The sequence below is a fragment of the Elephas maximus genome, chromosome 1 (genome assembly GCF_024166365.1).
Source record: "Elephas maximus indicus isolate mEleMax1 chromosome 1, mEleMax1 primary haplotype, whole genome shotgun sequence".
Classification (NCBI taxonomy): domain Eukaryota; kingdom Metazoa; phylum Chordata; class Mammalia; order Proboscidea; family Elephantidae; genus Elephas; species Elephas maximus.
In genome coordinates this window covers 202,908,381-202,931,480 of record NC_064819.1, presented here as the reverse complement: position 1 = coordinate 202,931,480, position 23,100 = coordinate 202,908,381, and the positions used below count along the sequence as shown (strand labels likewise).

Here is a 23,100-nt window from a genome sequence, read left to right as displayed (position 1 = left end):
AAGTTTATTAGAAGTCTCAATCTGGGAAATGTACTTAAAGTCAAAGATGGCTACACAGATAGACATTATCCAAAAAACAAGGTTATCATTCTTTGATTTGACATTGTACCTTTTTAAAAAATGTGGATTTCGGGACATTCATGTAATAGGAAAATTCCAGTTATGTTTCCTGATTTACAAAACCTTTTTTTTTTTTTTCCTGGAGTAAAGGACACTAGCCCAAACATGTAAAACTCTCCTGTAATGCCAAAATAGTATTTTATCTTAGATCTAGATTATTGCATATGTAAGGATGCAAAGTTATATACACAAAAATATTAAATAATGTAACTAGAGATCTTGTATATGATTTAGATACCATGTGCCTTACTACTCTATGATATCTGAAGAATGAGTCAGAACTATCCAGATATTGGGTTTAGGATATCATTGGCCAAAAGTTTTCATAAAATTTACACACGCACAGAGAGTTTCAAGGATCTTTGTTATTTGAGATCTCTTCAAATTTGCCCAACGCTCAAAGCACACATTTGATGAAATAGAGGATCCTACAGAGACACATGCTTAAAAAAATCCCCCCAAAGACAAAGTTTGACATGATTTTCTTACCTATTTTAGTTGCACTGTAAATATTCTCAATGGGGAAAGCACCTCCTAAACTATAGAGTAGAACCTTCGCAAGAGCTGGGATCAGTTGAGTGGTCGTTACCAAGACATTTACACAGTTACTCCTAAGACAGGGAGGAAATACTTTTATATTCATTTTCTAATAATAAGTTCTAGTAGCAGAATAAATTTAAAATTGTCACTGTGATCTCTAGATTCATAACATGTGGATCCATGATAATTTAACCTTTCGGTGTTGTTGCTGTGTGCCCTGGAGTCAATTCCAACTCGTAGCAAGCCTGTAGGACAGAGCAGAACTGCCCCCTAGGGTTTCCAAGGCTGTAATCTTTACATAGGGGAGCAGATGGCCAGGTCTTTTCTCACACGGAGCCACTGGTGGGTTCGAACTGCCAATCTTTCAATATTCAACAGTTATTTATGGAGTACGTACTACCTAGATCTAGGATAAAGATGTGGTAGTTTGCTTCCGTAAAGATCATAACCTTGGAAGCCCTATGGGGCAGCTCTACCCTGCCCTATACGGTTGCTATGAATCAGAATCGACTTAATGGCAATGGGTTTGGTTTTTGGTACTACGTGGAAGGCACCGTGACTGTGAATACATCCGAAAAATGCAAGAAGTAGACGAAAATGGGCAAAAAGAAGTCATGAATGAGTGACATTTTTTTTTCCTTTCTAAATCGTAAGGTATATAGGGAGAGAGACAAGTATATATACAATTGCAATATGAAGTACGTTCTATAACATAGACATCCTCAGGTCCCTGTGGAACCCTGGAGGAGGGTGCCTACCAAAGCCAGTAGCAATCATGGGAGGCTTATTACAAGAGGAGATGGCTTAGCTCTCAGTTTACAAATGTCTTTTTTCTGGCGATAGGACTCCATGGCCCAGGGTTTACAGGGCCTGAGAAGTAGAAGATACAAGCAGAAAGGATGTGATGGGAGGGTAGGAGGAGTTTTTTGGTTTTGTGCAAAAGCCAGAAGTCCTAATCAAGAGGCTGACAGAAGATAGCTCCCGAGGAGGTAGAAACGGAGAGAATTTTTATTTATTACTGGACTCAATGAATCCCTGAATCTCCTCCTCCACAGCAACAACAACAAAAGGGCAAATGCATCTAATGAGCCCAGTTCCAATCGTGTCGAAGGTCTCGCTCTTTGAGGGCAAGAATCTCCTATTCTGTAATTTATTCTGTAATTTAGGGCTGTTTATTTCATGTTGGGATATTATGGGGGGGGGGTGTTGGGATAAAGTTAATACCAAGAGATTGGGGATTGTGAGGAGGAGATCCATAAAGAATGGACTGTGGCCCTTTCTGGATTGTTGGAAAATCGAACCATTCTGCATTGAAGGGCCTAAGCTACACACATGAAACTGGGAATCAGACTCACATCGCTATGAAACCTTTCTCTATTACATATTTTGTATTCTTTGACATGTATTTGTGAGGACCTGTGAAATATTCTCTACAATTCTGTCTAGAATTCTCTAGAATCCTACTGACAGCAGAGAACTGACTGTCAGAAGCTTGGTCTCAGTGGCAACTTAGAGCAGCAAGGTGAATGCTACTTGTCATAGGCATGTATACACTTACCCCCAAACACACTTAATATCATGTTTTATTTTCTTTAAATATATCATTTGTAAGGAAAAACTATAATTTATTTAAAAACAATGATAAACTAGCCTCTGAAAACAAACATTTCTAAATCATGTCTTGTAGATATCTGGCTTTGAATAGGAGCTTTGACTCCTGGAAGCAAGTGATGAGGTTATCAGTTATATTCCTACCTCTACTTTTAGAGGTAGAAATATAATAAATATTACCAATACAATCCTTAATTTGAGTGATGAAGAAATGAAGACCTAGAAAGTGACTTGTCCATCAGCACAAAGAAACTTCCCAAATAATGGCAGAGAGATTATTAAGAATAACACACAAAGACATCACTATATTGTGGCACTAAAGGGCCTACATAGTATTTTGTTAAAATACAATGCTGTCTGAAATCATAGGGAGATAATATTATAGAATGAAAATATGGTGGAATACAATAAAGCATGGGCTTTTTAACTTTTGAGATTTGGTTTTGAAATTCAGTTTCATTGTTTACACTTCAAGTCTTCAGTTATGACATTTCCTTTTTTACTATGAATGAAGCATATATTTATAATAGAAAGTCTGTAAAATACAGACAACTATGAAGAAGAAAAAGAAAGCTTATTATCTAATCATACAGAAATAACTTCTCTCTCCATTTTGCATATTTACTTTCTGTGTTTCTGTCAGTGTATGTATTTTTTTCCCACTGAGGCCATGCTATATACACAATTTTATATTCCATGTGTTTCATTTATTTATATCATGAGACTATTAATTTATATCACATGGCCTATTATTTCCTCTCCCCAATTAAAACATAATGTGTGCAAACAACTCCACCATGTGGATGTACCATAATTTTTTAAATTTAAGTTTAGATACTTACATTGTTTTCAATTTCTCAATATTATAAATAATGCCACTTTACATATAATTTTTTTCCTAGATCTCTGATTGTATTCTTTAACTATATTCATAGAAGAGGAATTAGGGTCAACAGACAAACTTTTCTAAAGGCTCTCATACAAAATTTCACAATGTTTTGTATAAGCATCTAGTTACGCTGACTTTGCAGGGATTTTGTGAAACTACCTAAAAGCAAACCCATTGCTGTCGAGTCGATTCAGACTCATAGAGACCCTATAGGAGAGAGTAGAACTGCCCCACAGGGTTTCCAATGCTGTAATCTTTATGGAAGCAGACTGCCACATCTTTCTTCCAAGGGGCAGCTGGTGGGTTTGAACCGCTGACCTTTTGGGTAGCAGCCGAACACTTGACCACTGTACCACCAGGACTCCCTCTGTGAAACTACCAGTGAGGTAATATAAGTAAATAACTTAGCAGGTTCCGTGACGCTTAAGTCTTTTAATGTGCATTGATTTCTTTATCTCCTTCCCTTCCTTGTTATACCTTTGTTTATTTCTTAAAATCACATACTTTTGTAGTTGATACATTAAGGTTATCTGTTTAAACCACCAATGCAATAACCTTCAGTTTTTAACAATTTGGGAAAGATCTTTCAGAAATAATGAAAGCTGTGGACCTCCTCCTCCAAGAAACACACATTCAGCTACATTTTGCCCACAATTTCAGGGGTTCAGGAGTCCTCATGTCCAATTCCCCTGATCTTTGGCCCCCATGTCATCAGTTACAGCGATCACAAGAGAGTACATCCTACTTTCAAACAGTTTTAATTGTTAGACAATCCTTCTTTATACAGAGTCAAGCTCCTTCCTAGACTTCCTACTCATTGGTCCCAATTCTCTCCTTTGCAGATAGGATGAGAAATCTAATTTATTTTCAGCCTAACTGCTCAAACAGTCAAAACTGGCCATCTTGCTCCACACCTGGTTCTTCTTTAGACTAAACTCCCTGGTTTCTCCCTACAACTGTTTCTTTAACCTGGTTTCCACATCTTAAAACCCCCTCTGGTCACTTCACTGGACATCAGATGCCTCAACTTTGTCATTGTCCCTGTTGGAATGTGGTACCCAGAACTGAGCAAAGTCCTTTGCTGTGGCCTCTCAAATCAGACACAGGGAAGCTATTGCCCCTTCCTCTCTCCATTAGACACTTTGCTATCAGTGCAGCTCCAGAGCTTGCCACATGGTTAGAAAACCACATTCAAGATGTAATACACACCGTTCACTTTCATGTTCTTAATACTGGACTCTCCTTTTGCCCTGCCAATGGCTGTCTGTATCCTGATTCAGTCAGTCCTAATTTTATCTCTTATTTCCAATTTTGCGTTATCCATGATTTTGCTAACCAGGCTTTTATTTATTCATCTAACTTATAAATAAAACTATGGAATAGTCAGTACAAAGATTCATCTCCACCCTCACTAGCTATCACTTTTCAGATTTTTATTTCCTTATTAATTAGCACTTCTGGCACATGTCTGTTAACTAGTTACAAATCTCTTTGATTCTGTTACCTATACTGTAAGTCAGAATTTCACTGTTTAGTTCAAACAACGAAAGGTTAGAATTTTTTCAACGCCATCTCTTGCCTTTTTGTTGCATTTAAATGATGTATCTTTTCTATTATAACCTAAAAGGCCTAAAACATGCATTTACTGTATAGACAGTATTGTTTTGTTTTTGTCATCATTCCTTGTACTTTGCCACCAACGGAATGCTCTCTTTTCTATTGCATTAGAAGCAACTTGACCTGTCTGTGGGGATTACTGGTGGGTACAAGGAGATAAGGATGGAGAGATGGAATCCCCTGGTTATACTGAGAAGCAGCAACCCTCCCCCAACACACACACACATACACACACACATGCAAACACATTGAGATTGAAACTCATCACTGGAGTCAGTGAATTGTTACTCTTCTTCAAACTCTAAAATAGTCTAGGAATTTTTATATATGTTGTGCTATTAGAACTACATCTTCAATACAATAAATATAGAAACTTCAATGATACCACTCACCTCGTACTAATAATTGATAATGACTTAAGTGCATTTGTTAGCCAGGAGTCTGTCAGCCCTTCAATCTCTGCCCTCAGTTGCAACCACGCATCTCTTTTGGCAGGGCCAAGGAGTCCTGCAACACCAAAAGCAAAGCTGAGTTAATAGACATGCAGTTTTTTCTGGAATACCTAGTTTGGCCTCCCTAGTCTAGCAGAGAAGCCCTGGTGGTGGAGTGGTTAAAGCACTCAGCTGCTAACCAAAAGTTCAGCGGTTTGTACCTACCAGCAGCTCTGTGGGAGAAAGATGTGGTAGTCTGCTCCCATAAAGATTACAGCCTTGGAAACCCTATGGGGAAGCTCTATTCTCTCCCACAGGGTTGCTATGAGTCAGGATAGACTTGGCAGCAGTGGGTTTGGTTTGGATTTGGTATGTCTAGTATAAATAGTTTTTATTCCAGTCTATATCAGAAATGGAGAGAGATACTGATTATCCATTCACTCATTCAACAGACATTTATTGAGCAACTTCTGGGTACCAGGTTCTGGGCTAAAAACTGGGGATATAACAGTGAAAAAGAAGGCCACAGTCTCTATCCCACTGAACCTTATGTCTGGTGCAGCAGACACCAATCACCTGGAGAGCTTTGAAAACTCTCGGTTCCACTTCAATGAACTGTGATACCACAGGTCTAGAGGGCAAATGGGGTCTACTAGATGAAGGAATTCAAACCTCAAATAATTTGGCTGCCTGAAAATGTTTAATTTCTTATTGCTCACAATCATTTCCACTTTGAAGTAGTAGTAATGGTACCATTGAACATAGCTTGTGAACCTCTCTAATACTAGTGCAAAAATGATCACAAATACTTTACTTTGTAAAAAAGAAGGTAAGCATTGTGTTTATAATCCTGACGTGCATGGCACGGTTATAGACAATGCTGTTATAAGAAAAGAGCTAGGTACACTGATTTTTTATTTAAAATGATGCAGATCTTGTGTTTATGACAAAATAAAGAAACAAAAACCAAACCCGTTGCCACTGAGTCGATTCTGATTCATGGCAATCCCATGTGTTAAAGACAGAGTACAGCTGCCCCATAGGGTTTTCTTGGCTGTATGTCATCTTTATGCAAGCAGATAGCCAGGCCTTTCTTCTGCAGTGCTGCCGGGTGGGTTTGAACTACCAACCTTTAGTTTTGTAGTCAAGACAAATAAGATCATGCAAATCAATTAAAAATGAAGGTTTTCTAATTTAAATTAACATGGGAGCCCTGGTGGCACAGTGGTTAAGAGCTATGGCTGCTAACCAAAAGGACAGCAGTTTGAATCCACCAGCTGCTCCTTGGAAACCGTGTGGGGCAGTTCTACTCTGTCCCATAGGGTCATTATGAGTCAGAATCGACTCAACGGCAACAGGTTTGATTTTTCAATTTGGGAGCACATAAAGAAATGGAAAATTTCTTACCAAAATTTATACTTTCTAGCAAGTCTCATGTGTTCTTGTATCAAGAAAGCATGTTCACATATCATACAAAATCGACTCTCATATGGTTGCTTACACTTGTTAAGATACACAATTATTTCATAGTAATCTTATTAATTTTAAAATAATTCAAATAATACTCTGTAAGTATGAAGTTATTATGTTTCTGAATGATAAAAATTAATTCATATTTCCCAAAGAGAGATTCATTTTAATGTTAAACATGTTACCCACTATCAATTTTTAATAGAATATTCATTTGATTTTATAAAAATGTCTTGAATAGAATATTGGAATAAATTAGGAAACCAGAGTTGGGCCCCTAGGACTCTGACAAGGCAGCAGCTTTTGGATGCCACTTCTCATTTGTAAATGAATGCCTTCCATCAGATAATATCTAAGCTGTCTTTTGGTTCTAACATTAATATTGTCTATGATTTTAGGCTTTTTAGGTTCTCTTCTATTATGTATCTCAGTGCTAGGTACTGGCAAACAGACACGAAGCCCTACTATCAAGATACGTGTGTGTAAAATACGTATATGTAAGTATATAAGGAATATATAAATATTTTATTATATTACACTGCATTCTGGGAGTTCATGGATGGTGCAAATGGTTAACACACTCAGCTGCTAACCAAAAGGTTGGAGGCTCGAATCCAGCCAGAAGTTCCTCAGAAGAAAGGCCTGGGGATCTACTTCCAAAAAATCAGCTATTGGTTCTTTTATACTGTATTCTATAACATATATGTGAATATACCTATGTATAGTATTCACCAAAAAAAAAAAAAAATCCATTGCCATCAAGACAATTCCAACTCATAGAGACCCTATAGGACAGAGTAGAACTGCCCCATAGGGTTTCCAAGGAGTGGCTGGTGGATTGGAACTGTCAGTCTTTTGATTAGCAGCCAAGCTCCTAACCTCTCAGAGGTATATTTAACTCTATCTTTCAGTTCTTTTTTTTTTTTTTTTTCAGTTCTGGATTCTGGTTTATGCTCCACAATCATTCTTCATTTTTTAAAAAGAGAAATAAACTTAAAAACCTGGAAGAAGAATCTTATGTGACTTAATCACTAATCTTAGGAACCCCATGACCTAAAACTGATCTTAACAACAGAGATCATTGAGGCTTCTTGTGTCAAGAAGCACATACAGGACCTGTTTTCATGTCACCTGTAATATACGTGGATAAGGATAAAATGGTTTAGATACAACCTAGAGAATATTCACATTTTTAAAATCATGATAATTACAGTTAACTCTAACATGGGAAACGTATACTGATGGATAATATGCAATTTTTAAAAGGATAAAATAGGCTTGCTGAAAGTCTTTAAATGACCCTTATCACTCTTCGTTTTTGAAAGGGTTCCAAAAAAGGATTGCTAACTCTGTTTCAATGATTGGGCCTCTTCTCTGGGATCAGTCTTCTTCCCACGGATCCAAACAGCTCCTCTGTCTGATTCTCACTGATAACATCCCAAACACCAGCTGAAGAAGGGCAAACCAATTCCCTACTGTAAATCTTGACCGCACATCTGGACACACAGAACTTCACACACACACACACACACACACACACACACACACACACACACACACACACACAACTCCCGATTTCTTTAACAGAGCTGCACGTTTTCTTTTCAGGTTAATTTTTTTTTCCATCAATTCTAAGAAACTTAAAATTCCAGACCAATGGAGTTCAGTAAGTGCTCAAGGATTTACTTAACAGTAGGATAGTCTTTAACATGGAACTATAGTTGAATTGCACCTATGCCTAAAGCGTCTTTAGGAGATTTAAAAAGCTACACATACCTCCAACGTTGTTCTTGTAGGTGTTATACAATTCTTTTACTCTTCTGTAACGAAAAGCCAACTTCCTCATCCAGTCAACCCCTCCTCTCACACCTGTTGGCAAACAAAGGTTTGCACTACTTGCAGCTGCATGGAAGCCATCAGTTGCAAAACTGTAGGTACTGCGACACCCAAAATACATTAAAAAGAAATAAAAGAAATAATTACATGTGCAAAACTCCATTGTTGAATTTCTGTAGGAAACGGCATACTGAAAGGCACGGCTTACCTTAAGTCCTGCCCGTTGTCATCGGAGGAAACGTCATCTATGTGAACTTGATCACACTCCTGTTAAAAACAGTGGAAAAGTTATTTGTGTTGTAAATGTTTGTCACCTCAGTTAGCTTTCCATCTTCTGCTGACCAGGCGACGGCCAGAAGATGGCAGCATTTGCCCATCCACCCTACCATCTCACTTCTGTTTTCTGCTTGCTGGAAAATGGTACCGTTTCTACTCTGTCAGATCTAAATCCAGGAGCGTGCCATAAAAAGGGGCCCTGAAAGCATATGGCAAGGAGGTTTCTTTAGAACAATTTATAGATTTAATCTTGACATTACTGGTAAGAAATTCTCTTTTGAATCTTTGTAATCACTTTCTACACTTTCAGGCACTGATCTTGCATACTTAAGTATTAAAGCAAAACTAATCTGAAGGTATAAAAAACTATTTTGATCTGAAGACCTCAAGTCGTTACCCTTATTTATTCTTTGTTGAACAGCAAGAGGGGGGCTTGACACATTATGGTGTCCTGTGAGATTTCCATGACTTCCTGCTTTTAGTGGGGCCAGAATACCATGAAAGAACCATGCTGGTCTTATTTTAAAAGTCCTGGTTGTCTACCATACAGTAAAAAGGTAATAACCACAGAGGCTGACTTACTCTCCTTTTCAGGTTTTTTGTTTTGTTCTGTTTTTAAACTAAAAAGAATACTTAAAGATAAAGGGGAGATAAAGACGATTTATCCTTTTAGAAGAAAACTAACTTCAGGTAAGTATACACACACGTGACCTGATTTTAGTTAGAGTGTGCTCAAGTTAAATGGCTACTTTTCTGTATAGATTCAATTATTTTTTGCTGTTCTAGTAGTCTCATGAAGCCCTGGTGGTGCAGTGGTTAAGAGCTTGGCTGCTAACCAAAAGGTTGGCAGTTCAAATCCACCAGCCGCTCCTTGGAAACCCTATTCGGCCATTCTACTCTGTCCTATTGGATCGCTATGAGTTGGAATCAACTTGACGGCAACAGGTTTAATAACCTTCAAATAATCTGCAAAGGTCCAGAAAAATATTATACCTGTTGGCAAACAAAGGATCTGGAGATGGAATTTGTATAGGGCATTTAAAATATGTATTTCTTACGCTAATCTCAGCTGAAGTATTGTTTAGCATTTTGGGCCTCTTTCCTGCCCTTTCTCCCACCCCCAAATTATTTCAATCATACTCACATATTCTGACATACATAGTGCTTACCAATCAGAATATTAAAAAATCATTAAATTTGAAAATATAATGCCATACTAAAAAAAGGACTTTTCAACTAGTATTTATATTATGATGGGACTTAGAAATATCTGGTTGTCAAATATTTACTATCTGGTCTCTAGCTTTCCACATACAGTGTATCAGATACTGCTGCAGTTTAAAGATGAACTGGTTGGCTCAGGGTTCCTTTAAAATATAAAACTCAATCAATACAATTTTGGTAAATAACCCCAAAATCCTGGTAAATTAACTTTAAAACTTCGTATGATTTACATAAATTATGAGTTTAGGAATTTCTGAATAAATCTCTACCTACAATCCTAGATAAGGAGACACAAAATTTAATCTGTCTGCAAGCTCCCCAAGGGTGATGTTTGGTTCACCAGGATATATCCTCACTTAAGGTACAATTGGAGCTGTGATGGCACAGTGGTTAAGAGCTTGGCTACCAACCAAAAGGCTGGTGGTTCAAATCCATCAGCTGCTCCTGGGAAACCCTATGGGGCAGTTCTACTCTGCCCTATAGGGTTGCTATGAGTTGGCATCAATTCATTGGCAGTGGGTTTGGTTTTTGGTGGGTTAAGGTAAAATCTGGTAGAGAGTAACCTTTCAACAATTATTTATTGAATGAATGGCATAAGCCTAAGCAAGTGATAATTCTTGACAGAACTACTGAATCACTTAAGTTTTCTAATATAGTGTTATGGTGATATAAAATAATGATATCCTAGACGGTGAGGACTTGTGAGAACATATTTATATCAAGAGTGGGGAGGAAGAATCCTTGCTAATTACCCTGGTAATTAAGTTATTTCTATATTTAATACCCTCTCATCCTAATTTGTAGAGAAATTCTCCTGACATTTCCAGTCTTAACTCGCATGATTAATTTGTACATAGTTCACCCCAAAGGTATTTTTTTTGTCCCTGAGGACAACAGTATATCAAACTTATTGGACCATGAGCTTCTATATTTGAAGTTATGTTTGAGGTTTTTCCAAATCTAACTTCTCTTTAAATTTATGCCTAGTTAACTCTGACTGTTTTCTCTGGATTGCCGCCTAGGGATTACAGTCCAGTGAAAGAAACCTGAACTTCAATCATTTACATTTTTAGAAAAATCTAAATAATTGTTCTTTCATTAGGTTTCACTCTAAGGAACTTTGCAAGAATCATTTTTTACCCAAATCTGAAGTACTAAAAACACCGCGATGTTGTGGTTTTAATTACACAATTTTCAGTAGAAGAGTTTAAACCTCTGCGATAATTCTGTTACTAATCCTAAATTCTTTAATTTTACCTTATTGGCATATAAGGTGACCGCAAAGTTGTCACTGATATTTATCAGCTGGAATTGACAGCCGTCTTTGCTCCCTTTGGTGATTCCATACTCCCTGGTGTCTTCTTTTGTGGAAGTTATTCTAACTGAACTAACATTTTATTTAAACAGAGTGTCCTCATTTTAGGAAAAATGGTGTACACATTTTGCTTCTCTGCAGTTGGGCAGGATGTAGTGAAGTGTCTATTAGTAGGATTTAAATTTGTATCTTTTAAGGAATTATGTGAGCAGCAGCTGCTACTACATATGTTACAATATCTATTGAAGGATTTAAGTCTCAAATTAGATTTTTAGGCTAAAAAATGGGCCCTGGAGAATAAATCTACAAGGAAAAACATATAATAAAAAATATAATCTCAAATTCTCCTTTTTGGCAATAGAGCACAAATAGCTTTACTTCCAGTTAGGGGCCTATGGCAATCTTTGCCTGCATGGGATTTACTGAAAGGGAAATTGTGTGAAATCAAAGTAACTTTCAAATTCAGATGCAGAAGGATGGCAGGCATCTATGTAACTATACTGAAAGATCTTGATAGCCATTTTTTAGACTTTATTACTTTTAGTGCTTATTTATCTTCCTGAAGTTAATAATAAACTTTTGAGTGTCCTTGGGCACTTCACGCAAGTGTATAAGTGTAATGGGAGTTCCTTTAACTTATATGCAGACAGTCAATAACTTCATGGATCAAGTGCAGTACTGGTGGATAGCTAAGTTGCAGAGTTTGAATCAAATAGGATTTTTATCACATTCTAAAACACAGCGACAAAAAAGATATGATCAGAGTATGGAAAGAACAATAACAATATTTTCTCAGTCTCGCTATTTCTACCAGAGATCCTACCAGGTGTTTTTTAAATATACATTTACTATAATAGCTAACTCAAAATAAAAACTGTTAAAGCACCGTAGCTGACTATAACATGATATGCCAATATTCATTTCAAACGTGAAGGTATTTATACAGTGATCAAATGCTACTTTCAACTTCTCATTTTAGTGTTCTTCCAAAAGTTGAGCGATAAATTTATTCCATCTGGTTTCAAATATGCCACTAAAAAAACTAAAGGGTCATTTGTTTCATTTATTTCTATTAAAAAAATAATCAAATGAAATAAAATTTATACAATTTGAAAAAAGAAAACATTTTACACTTCTTTTTTTTATTCTTTCTTTTTTACAGCTTTAAAAGGGCTAATAATCTTAGAATCCTCTTCAGAATGAAAATCATTCACTTCACCAACAGAAAGGCTAACTTAAAAAGCTATCACTGTCTATAAAAAAAATTCAAGTTCCAAATAAGGTTAAAATGTGTTTCCTATTATCATGTATATATAAAATTATTCTTCATACCAGGCAGACATAAGAAGTAAAAAAAAAAAAATTACTTTAATCCAGGTTTTAGAGAGGTGATTATTATTTTCTTTTTTTAAAACGGGAAAACTTGCCTAAGAATACTAATGTTTCATATTGTCCATTAAATAAAAAAGACCCCTTTGAAATAGATAGTAATTTCATTATCCAGTGAAAACAATGGCTCACTGCAGAGAAAACAACAAAAAGTGTGATCACCCAGTAGATTTCTGCATGTACATTCATGGCATATATGGAAACACCCATCTCAGTCTCATATCTCTAATGGAACTAAAACTGGGTTTAAGACCTTGTCAATTTTAAGACTTATTTAATATAGTCACTCACTAACTTGGCTTTTTTTTTCTTTCTCACAAGCTCTTAATTCAGCATAGTGTGGAGGCAGAGGTATGTGTGGAGCCAGACAGACATGGGTTAAAATCTCAGCTATCTCATTAGCTAGGTAGTAACCTTGGACATGGTACCTATGCTTTTGGACCCTACAGTTTCTCTCCCGCAAAAACACTGTAATACATATATTTACTTCAAAAGGATGTCATTTAATTAACAGAAATATCAACATAACATCTGTAGGTCAAATTGGGGTCTCGGTAATAATAATAATTGCCCTCCTTCTTCATAGATAAATGCTTCTATTTCAACTATTTCTATTTAACTGTGAGATAAAAAATTAAATGTGTCATTTTAAAAAAAGGGAGAGAAGTCTCTGTTTCAGCATAGTTATGCTCAGTCAAGCAATACTTCTACCTAGTGCCCAAACTACACAATTATTTTAAACTCTGTCTTCTAAATGCCTAATAACTCAGGTCATTAGCACACATATTATACGCCTGACTGCAGTACATACTCAGTTATTCTGAGGCTATTTTTCTAAGACCCTTTGTTTTTGTCTTTTGGTTGTACTTTCCTTGCCTCTTGTTTGTCTTTTAAACGTTTGAGGTTGGAAATGGAAAAATAAATTAGAAAAAAGAGAAGACAAAGGCATTCAAACCAGTCAGAGGTGCTGTGTAATAGCTCTAGCATGGTTTTACCCAGAAGGAGATGAAATGAGGAATGATAATGTAGACTAATATCAGGTTTCTGATTATCCACAAGTGTTAATGAGTCATGCTATTGCTATGAATAGTACCTGTGAATACTTGTCTAACATTTAACTTAATAGTATTTTGGTTAGTAACATGAAAAGGCTAACACTGATTCCAAAGGTACCAAATGGGCTGAGGTTAACACACTAAAAGAACCAAGAGTAGTGTACAGGGGATATATAGAATGGGACAGTAAAGTAGACCTTGTCTTCTGAGATATAGGAGATTAACAGATTTTTTGTTGTTGTTCTAAATAAGTTCCAGTAAATATGAATTATTCATTAAGACAACTTAGCTTTCTGCTTATCTTTGTACATACAATTTTTTCCCTTGACATGAACTTTATAGTTCTCTCGAGCTAAATTTCCAACTTTCTGTTTTCTCAAGGTTACCTGCATATATACAAACCATTGAGGAGTTTTAGGTGTTGGAGACAACTATTCTCACCTTTTAAATGCTTACCTCTAAGTCATTAAAAAATAAATGTGTATCAGCAAGATTAAAAATCATTTCCTCCATTCGGAGTCCCAGGGTTACAGCCATGGGGGGATCCTGAAAAGAAAATGCACACATAATGAGGTAAAATTTCAGTAGCTACAGTTATTATTAAAAAGTTTTAAGTGCATCTTGTGCGTGGCAGGAGAGAAAGACTATGAATTTTTAGCTAACATTCAAAGGGCAGCCTAATTATCTGAAAAGGAGCATTTCTGAAGGGAGATTTAAGACATAACAAATGGACAGATACCTCTGTGAATTTACAGAAATTTATGCACACATAAAGATGACTCAGGAGACATTTTCATATAAAGTCATATGTTCATGATAGCAACAGGAAGGAAGGAAGTCATATCATATGACCCAGTTTACATTATTACCCCATGGGAAGCCCTTTGGAGAAAGGTATTTAAATAGGGTACAAATGAAGCAGGCTTTCAGAAAGAGGAAAGGATGTCCCTTAAGGATGAGGACAAATGATCACAGGTAGGAAGTGGAGAAAGTAGGTAAACTGCATGTTTGTAGAGAATGTTATCTTGAGGTGGGATATGAAGAGATGGTAGAGAACGAAGCCACCAATTCATCATTAATTGCATTTTTATCAACAGGGCAATAGGCATATCCTCTTGAATATGTGTATAGTTTGGTTTAACCTGCATTTGACTAAGGTTGAAGAAGGAAGAACAGGGGATAACTAAAAAAAAAAAAAAAATAGTTGCGTTTAGTTGCATTTGAATTATGGTGTTGGTGAAGAATACTGAATATACCCTGGACTGCCAGAAGAATGAACAAGTCTGTCTTGGAGGAAGTACAACTTAAGAATTACAATCTAAGAAGAATTGGTGCATTTAAATAATGGTGTTGATGAAGAATATTGAATATACCGTGAACTACCAGAATAATGAACAAATCTGACTTGAAGTACAGCCAGAATACTCCTTAGAAGTAAGGATGACGAGACTTCGCCTCACATATTTTGGACATGCTATCAGAAGGGACCAGTCCCTGGAGAAGAACATCATGCTTGGTAAAGCAGAGGGTCAGAGGAAAAGAGGAAGACTCTCAAGGAGATGGACTGACACAGTGGCTGCAACAGCAGGCTCAAACATAGCAATGATTGTGAGGATGGCTCAGGACCAGGCAGTGTTTCATTCTGTTGTAGATAGGGTCATTATGAGTCCAAACCAATTCGATGGCACCTAACAAAAAAAAAACAGTCTAGGAAGAAAATACATATTTTTAGAAGTTTGGTGAAAACTAAGGGATTGAGAGTCAAAATGACTCAATTTTTGTTTACAGAAACCAAGATATTAGACAAAGCAAGGAGTTGAGTGTCAAGACCAGATCTGTTACTTTACCAGGTTTAACTGAGGTTGAAGGTCTAAGAGAGCTAAAAACTAAAAGAGCATTGAGAGCTAAAGACAGAGGAGTAATTCACACAAACATTGTGCTTGCAATTATGAAAGCTGGAATGATCCCTAAAGGAGAACCGCTATAGGTGTGAGTCTGGAGATAAGGAAAATGGAAAACTGGAAGGAACAAATCCTCAGAATTTGAGACCAGAATGCGTATTAGAGGGGAGAAGAATGTGGTTTTGAATATAGCTGACAAGTCTAGAAGAATACTATTGGCTTTGGCTGAGAAGTTATTTTGGAAGACCTTAGAGGGTGATCTGGGTTGAGTGGCTGGGCCAGGAGCCAGACTGTAGGGATTTGAGGAGAAAGAACTGAAATTGTGTTTTCAACATTCTAAAAAAAAAGGGCATTTCAAGAAACATATTTAAACTTGGGGAAATATAATGTTAACTTTATTACAAGTTATGAAAAGAACATGAAACCTAGGTCAAGCCAAGAGATTCATCCACACACCTGAACTGATTCCGTTTGTGAATAAAATCCTCTCTTCATTCTTTAACTACGCTGCAAAAACCAACTTCTTCCTATACTTCCTGCCATGATGCTTTAAGAGGGAAGCCTTAGAGTGTAAACTTATTTATAGTAAGTGTAAGTCACATATTCTGTAACCATTAAAACCTAGAGAATAGGGATTGGGTGCTAAGGAAAAAAGATATTATTGAGGTGTGTTGATGAAACATAAATAGTTGATGTGGGGAAAGATGTGTAAGACACTAAGAATAAGCTGGACTTCAATGAAATTCTCTAATGGTTTACATTTCTTCACTAGAGATTTCTGTAGATTTCATAGCTGGAGATTCTCACTTCTCAAAAATGGATGCTTATTGTCCCCACACTCTGTGGCATCCTGCTTTGTGTCCTCTGGTCAGCATTACTCTACTGCTAGGATTCATTTGTCTCCCCGCGGCAGGACCACTTGGGGGCAACATACCCAAAGGTCAAATAAATTCCATTTCATCCAACATATATTTATTCAAGACCAAGAACAAAAATATTCAAGAGCCTATTTTGTGTCACAAAAAGTTTTGGATCTCATAGAGGGCTCCCTTGCCGCTTCCTTCAAGAATAAAATCCATCTCCTTTTTCTTATTTCTTTTGTTGTTGTGGTGGTTCATGTTTCTATTGCTGAAATACAACTTCTGAAGGTTAAATACAATTTTTAAAGATATACATTTTTGTTGTTGAAATACAATTCCTGAAGGTTAAATACAATTTTTAAAAATATACATTTTGCCCTTTTTTTTCTTAAAAATTCTCATTGCAAGTCTTTTTTTGGGAGGGGGGATTGGATAGACAGAGAACATAGAAAACTTGTAAATATTCTGTCTAGTCAGGGAACCGTGAACAAAAAGTCTACAGAAATATCAGGAAAAATCAAATGTAATTATAGCATGAAAACATATAATTCCATTAGTGACGCTCTATGCTTTTGAGGAATGTTCACTGATGCAAGACAATAAAACTGAGCTCCACACTACTCCATTATGTTACTGATGATTACTGCCTTAAAGATATACATTTCAGACAGGGATTCAGAAATATTTAAAAGGTTTTCCTTCTGGAGACCAGGTTGCCTAAGTTCTTATCCTGTGACTGGCCAAATTTTCTTTGAAAAGTTATAATAAAATGATTGAATTCCTTATTTTTCATTCTCCACATTATTTGCATTTACAGAACAGATTTATGGGGATAGGAGAAAACATACTGTTCATCATTGATTGTTATTTTCATCAATTCCACGCTTCTGTAGTACGTAACTCTCTATGCTACCCAAACAGTGAGAGGAAAATCCATGAAGAGTGCATTTTGTGCATCTGATAAGCATGCAAACAAATATAATTTGAAAAAACTAACAAAACAAGAATGCTCTAGGAAGCAAGCATAGCGTATGGCATGATGAAAACTGTATTTGAGCACTCCATCGGAATGTAACCCCACAGCACTGGGAGGGCTGTTCATTTGTTTTTCAAGCTGTGGCGATTCCACATCACACACTCTACTAGAGCCAGGATTTAGTAAGCATTTTGGCAAAGTATCATTTGTTAACTGGGAAAGTTTAGGTTTGAGGTTTGCCTGAGTGTGAACTAGCTGTATTTTATGAAGGTTTCCAGAGAGCAAAGCCTGTTGAAAGGGGGGTGTTTCGTCAGCCATGCCAGAGGCTCAACACAGATGGACTTGGGTTGGTCATATCACAGGCCAAAGAAAACCATGCTTGTAAGAGGTGGTAAGCTTGTTTCTAAGAGAATATCTAGTGAGGGCTGACTTTCAAATATCTAATTGTACTTTCTTTTTGGGGGACGTCCGTCTTACTAAATCATTGGGACAGCTAATTCTAAGTAAGCACTTTATAGTACTAGACTTTTCTAGCTAAGGAACCCAGAGATCTAAGAATCCAAGAAAGATGGCAAGGTGCTTGACACTTGAGGGTGTAGCCTTAGCAATATCTCTGTAATACTGGGCAGACTTCTGTCTTGTCAGACTCCTGAGAAGGGTCTGCCATGCCTGCCATTCTACTGTTTTTTCAGGCATTTGAGAGCGAAGCATACTTCTGGATTGTGTCCAAATTTTATACAGGCATGTTTGCTCATTTTCATTAGATATTTGTAGAAATATGGGGCACCTTATGAATCAAGAGTTACTGCCTCATTTCAGTTTAACTGTAGTAAGCTTTGAGTTTAGGGTCTAAAATGAAGTGACAAGGAAAACTTGTATAGAAGAAAAAAGTGGGGTAATAAAGGCATTAACAGGGTTTTGTGGAAGCTCTGATACATATTATACATATATAATGGTTCCAATAGGTTCACAGTGTCTACAACAGAATTTAATATGGGGCAAACTGAACTTCTGCCAATTTATTCTGTGTACTGCTCTGTTAAAACACTGAAACTTTTCCCAAGGCATTTTATTGAATACAGAGAAAAACAGTGAAAGGAGGAAGAAGAAGAAAATGAAAAGGTCTTGGCCCTGCAATGTGTGATTCTAAGCCAGATATTACCAGTGATTAACCAAGTTGAAATCAAGCATGCGCTTTTCTATATCAAGATACTAATGCCTATTAGCTACAATAGCACAGAGCATAAATTGGAGCCAGACTGTCTGCCTATAAGCCTCTGCCCTGCATTGGGCCATCAGCTGGAATTCTTTCTCTAGAGACACAATGTAAAAATATCTCGGGAGAGACAGCAATTATATATTTTTAAAGAAATGGAAGGCTTCTTTTTTTAAAGAACTTGCAGTGCTCAAGCTCATGGAACAGTTAGTCCTTTGGGACTTGAAGCATATTTGGAAATTTAGGCACACAGAGACAGAACACGTGCAACCTCACTGCAGAAGAAGGAAGTCAAACCAGCTTCATGAACCATGGCGGAAAGACTTACCGGATCTTTTAAGAATATAGAAACTCTTCTCACCCAGTGATATGGAATAAAATTCAGCCATGAATCAAAAGGGAAATTTTACAATTGAGAAATGCTGCCTATGGTGGATAGGCGGGGGACTTATGAGTTCTCAATGGGAAATGGAAGCTGGTTTCAGGACCTGAAAAAAGTGAAGGAGCTAGCCATGCACAGAGGAGGAGGTAGAGAACACACGCAAAGCTTGATGAGGCTAGTGTGTCTGAGGCACAATATGGGGAAAAGAGACTCAGGCCAGGGAAGCAAAGTGAAGCAAATATTTTAGGAAAGAGGGGGTCAAGTCCAGACGAGACGCTATGCAAGATAAAGCAAGAACAACCACTAGATCTGGCAAAAAGAAAAACCTGTTCCTCAAAGTGGAGAAGAGTTTTTATAAGCTGAAGAACAGCAGAGAAAAAGGGTGGCAACTAGAGGTAAAAACGGGCTTCAGAGGAATATTACAGCACGTAAACGTGCTGGAGATAATCCAGGAAGAGTGGGAAAACTGGTGATTCAGGAGCCAGAGAGGCCACTTCGGGAGTAAATTTCTTGGGTAACTGAAGAGGCTGGATCCAGGGCAAGTGAAGGGGCTAGATTCAGGGCACAGGGTGGTGGTGGTGGTGCAATGAGAAGGCAGAGAACGTGGCTATACGTGGTGGGGGGAGCACACACGTGGTAAATTTTTTTTTTTTTTCCTCAATGAATGAAAAGGAGGTTTGTGAAGAAGTGGGAGGGGGCTCTGAAGGCTTGAGAGAAAAGAACTTGTGCAACTTGGCTGGGAAGAGTTAATTAACCCAAGAGTAATGGGTTAAGATCTATAACCACGATCAGCTGTTGGGGGCGGGTAGAGTCTATATGGGTTTTCTGCAAGGTCAGTTTGGTGGAGAAACAGAGGGATAAGGCCTCTAAGGCTTTATACAAAAAAGGGAATATAGTGACATTTTGTTGTTGTTGTGTGTCATCAAGTTGGTTCCAGCTCAAAGAGCCTCTACATGACAAAGTAGAACTGTCCCATAGGGCTTACTAAGCTGATTGCCAGGTCTTTTCTCCCATGGGTGATATACAAAGACTAATAGCTAGAATGAGGATATCTAAAACATAGGTTCTCAAACTTGGCCAAACATGAGAAACACCTGAGGAGCTTTTAAAATTCTTGATGCCCAGGCTACACTCTACACCAATTAAATCAGAATCTCCACAGTGGGACCCACTCCAGTAATCTTACAGCTCTCCAGGCTATTCCAGTGTACAAACAAAATTCAGATCAGTAATTAAGACCCTTCTACTCAAGGTGCGGTTACCTGGAAGCTTGCTAGAATGGTAAAATCGCAGACCCTATCCCTGATCTACCGGCTCAGAATCTGTGTTTTAAAAAGATCCTCAGATGAAGCATATGCAAACTAGTGCTTAAGAAGCACTGGTCTAGGAAATCTCATGAAGAACATCTGGGGTAGTCAGAGAAGACTAGACCTGGCATGAATTCCTGGCTTCCCAGGAGTTAAGTCCCTGTGGAACTTCCAAAAAACCCTAAAACTTGAGTTGGCCTGATCATTGAGTAGAATGGTGGCTCAGTGCTAGGCTTTCCTAGACCAAAGCCAAACCAAACTGAGTGCCGTCGAGTCGATTCTGACTCATAGAGACCCTATAGGACAGAGTAGAACTGCCCCATAGAGTTTCCAAGGAGCGCCTCGTGGATTTGAACTGCTGGCCACCAGGGTTTTGGGCTTTCCTAGAAAAAAAAAAATTTTTTTTTTCCTAGAGTTGCTAAAAATTATGAGTAAGAGTGAATTTTCCTACCCTCATGCCCGTAAAGAGCATGTGGATTTAACTTCAGGTACTAAATAGCCCATAGTGCCTCTGTCTTAGTCATGTAGTTGACTATCTGCTGAGAAGCTGGGAAAGGTGAAAAACTAGCTCTAATTTGTGCTCTGAATTAAAAGAAATTTGTTTAAAATACAAGTTTTCAGTGCAAACAACATATTTAAAATTGAACAGTCATCACTATTAAGTAATCACAAGTAATGAAAAGAGGGCATCACAGAATGGCCATAGCCTACCTAGAGTTACCAGCTTCTATTTTTTATAGTTATAGTCAGAAGAAGAGCATCCAATGAATAAAACTCACTCAAATTTATTAAGCTAATCGTGGAATAAACATACATCAAGGGAAACTATAGCAATAGTATGAAGCAATAGTATAGCACTCAGATGGAAAGAAGTCAAGTTAGTGAGACTGACCATGGGAAGAAAAGCTTTAGAAAGGACAGAGCTGAAGAAGAAGTGGTATGGCAAAGACGGCAAGCTAACACACCCAACTGAGGCAGCCTCAGGACTCAGGAAGAAAGGTGATTGGTGTGCTAAAAGAAGACTGTAGAAAAGATAAGTGAACACATTAAAATTTAGAGAAAGGAGGGTTGATGATGATTCAAGGAAAATTAAGGGAAGTTGATGATCTAATCTCTCCCTCCCTTGTCCAGGGATTCGAGGGTGAATGATTACGAACATAATCATTATATAAATGAATATAAACATAATGGACATGAGAGGCTGTAACTTCAGGGAAAGTTATATTGGAGGCTCCTCTGGACGTTTATATTTTTAAAAGAGTAATCAACACCTATCTTTCTGGTATATTAGTTTCAAGCTAATGAAAGTGATTCCCTTTCAAGATCTTTTTTCTTTTAGAATATTCTGCCAGCAATAACTTGGTAAGGTTGAGTTTAAACAGAAGTGAGTAAGATATGTGGCTATTTATGATATCACCTAGAGTCATTCAATCCAACTAGACACAAACAAGCAACAATTTCTCTAAAATAAACATATTGTCAAAAAAAAAAAAGAAACAGAGCTCTGAAAGAAGAGTCAATAGAGACCACTGTCTCCCAAACTCCTTAAGATAGAGTTTGAGAAATGTCATTGTCCTTGATTTGGCTTTATTTTTACATATGCAATACTACTCACACATACACGTGTACACATGCTCACACCGTGAGCAACTATGAAAAAATTACACATTTTTTTGAGGCTCGAAAATTCTGCATTCATTATATACCAAAACCAGTCTTTAGTCACCCTTGTGCAGTGTTACTTCTCTACAGCATTGAGCGAAGAGTTATGAAATACAACCACATATACAAATACACAATATGAGATGGAAACATTTTTAGAAAACAGTTTCCCCAAATTCAGGTTTCCTTGAAAACCAAATAAAATAGGATGCTTACGCTGCAGTAGGCAATTGTCTACGAGTTTCAATGCATTAACTTATTTAATCCTCATGATCAAATTACCATCATATTATTCTCCCCATCTATATAGTAAGCAACTGAGGTTCAGAAAGGCTAAATAAACTACCCAAGATCATATGAGTAGTAGGACGTTGTTATGGATTGAACTATGTCCCCCCAAAATATGTATTAAAGTCTTGGCTCCTTTATGTGTTCCTGTTTGGAAATGTGTTTTTTTTTTTCTTCCTGTTATTGAGTAGGGTGGGTCCTAAACCTAATCACTATTGAGTTATAAAAAGAAGAGAACTGACAGAGAGAGGCACATAGGGGAAGGACAGATGCCAAGGAATGCCAAGGAACTTTCTGGACAACTGACAAGGAAGGACCTTCCCCTAGAACCATGCCCTGAGTTCAGAAACTTCTAGCCTCCTGAACTGTGAGAAAATAAATTTCTGTCTTTTAAAGGCACCCACATATGGTATTTTTTTGTAATGGCAGTACTAGGCAAAAACTAAGACAGAGGTGGAGCTAATTTAAATCTTGGTCCATTCTTCGTCCAAAGCCAGGGTCCTCTTACCATTGCACCCAAAGCCAGGATAATGGGCATGGTGCTAATGTGGTCATTAGGTCTGCCTCCTGACCTATGACTTTCAACACTTGATTAATTGTAAACTCTTCCTAAGAACTCATGTTGATTTTCTTTAGTCCATATGTATGTAAGTCAGTGTTTATCTTCATGATTATCTTATCATTTTGAATTCAGCTGGTACTATTGTAGAAGGCGTTTTCTATATGAGTGTGTGT

General features: G+C 37.3%; 1 protein-coding gene across 7 annotated transcripts in view; it reads right to left on the bottom strand.

Moving 5' to 3' along the window:
- The window catches only part of EYA4 (EYA transcriptional coactivator and phosphatase 4), a 320,876-nt gene that overhangs the window by 5,606 nt on the left and 292,170 nt on the right, over window positions 1–23,100 (bottom strand). For all 7 annotated transcript variants that reach the window (XM_049901406.1, XM_049901396.1, XM_049901388.1 and 4 more), the window contains 5 exons: window positions 14,230–14,319; window positions 8,723–8,781; window positions 8,455–8,615; window positions 5,170–5,284; window positions 610–731 (listed from right to left, as the gene is read on the bottom strand). In XM_049901406.1, the coding sequence (XP_049757363.1) occupies window positions 610–731; window positions 5,170–5,284; window positions 8,455–8,615; window positions 8,723–8,781; window positions 14,230–14,319 (547 nt within the window). The remainder of the gene's footprint in view (window positions 1–609; window positions 732–5,169; window positions 5,285–8,454; window positions 8,616–8,722; window positions 8,782–14,229; window positions 14,320–23,100) is intronic.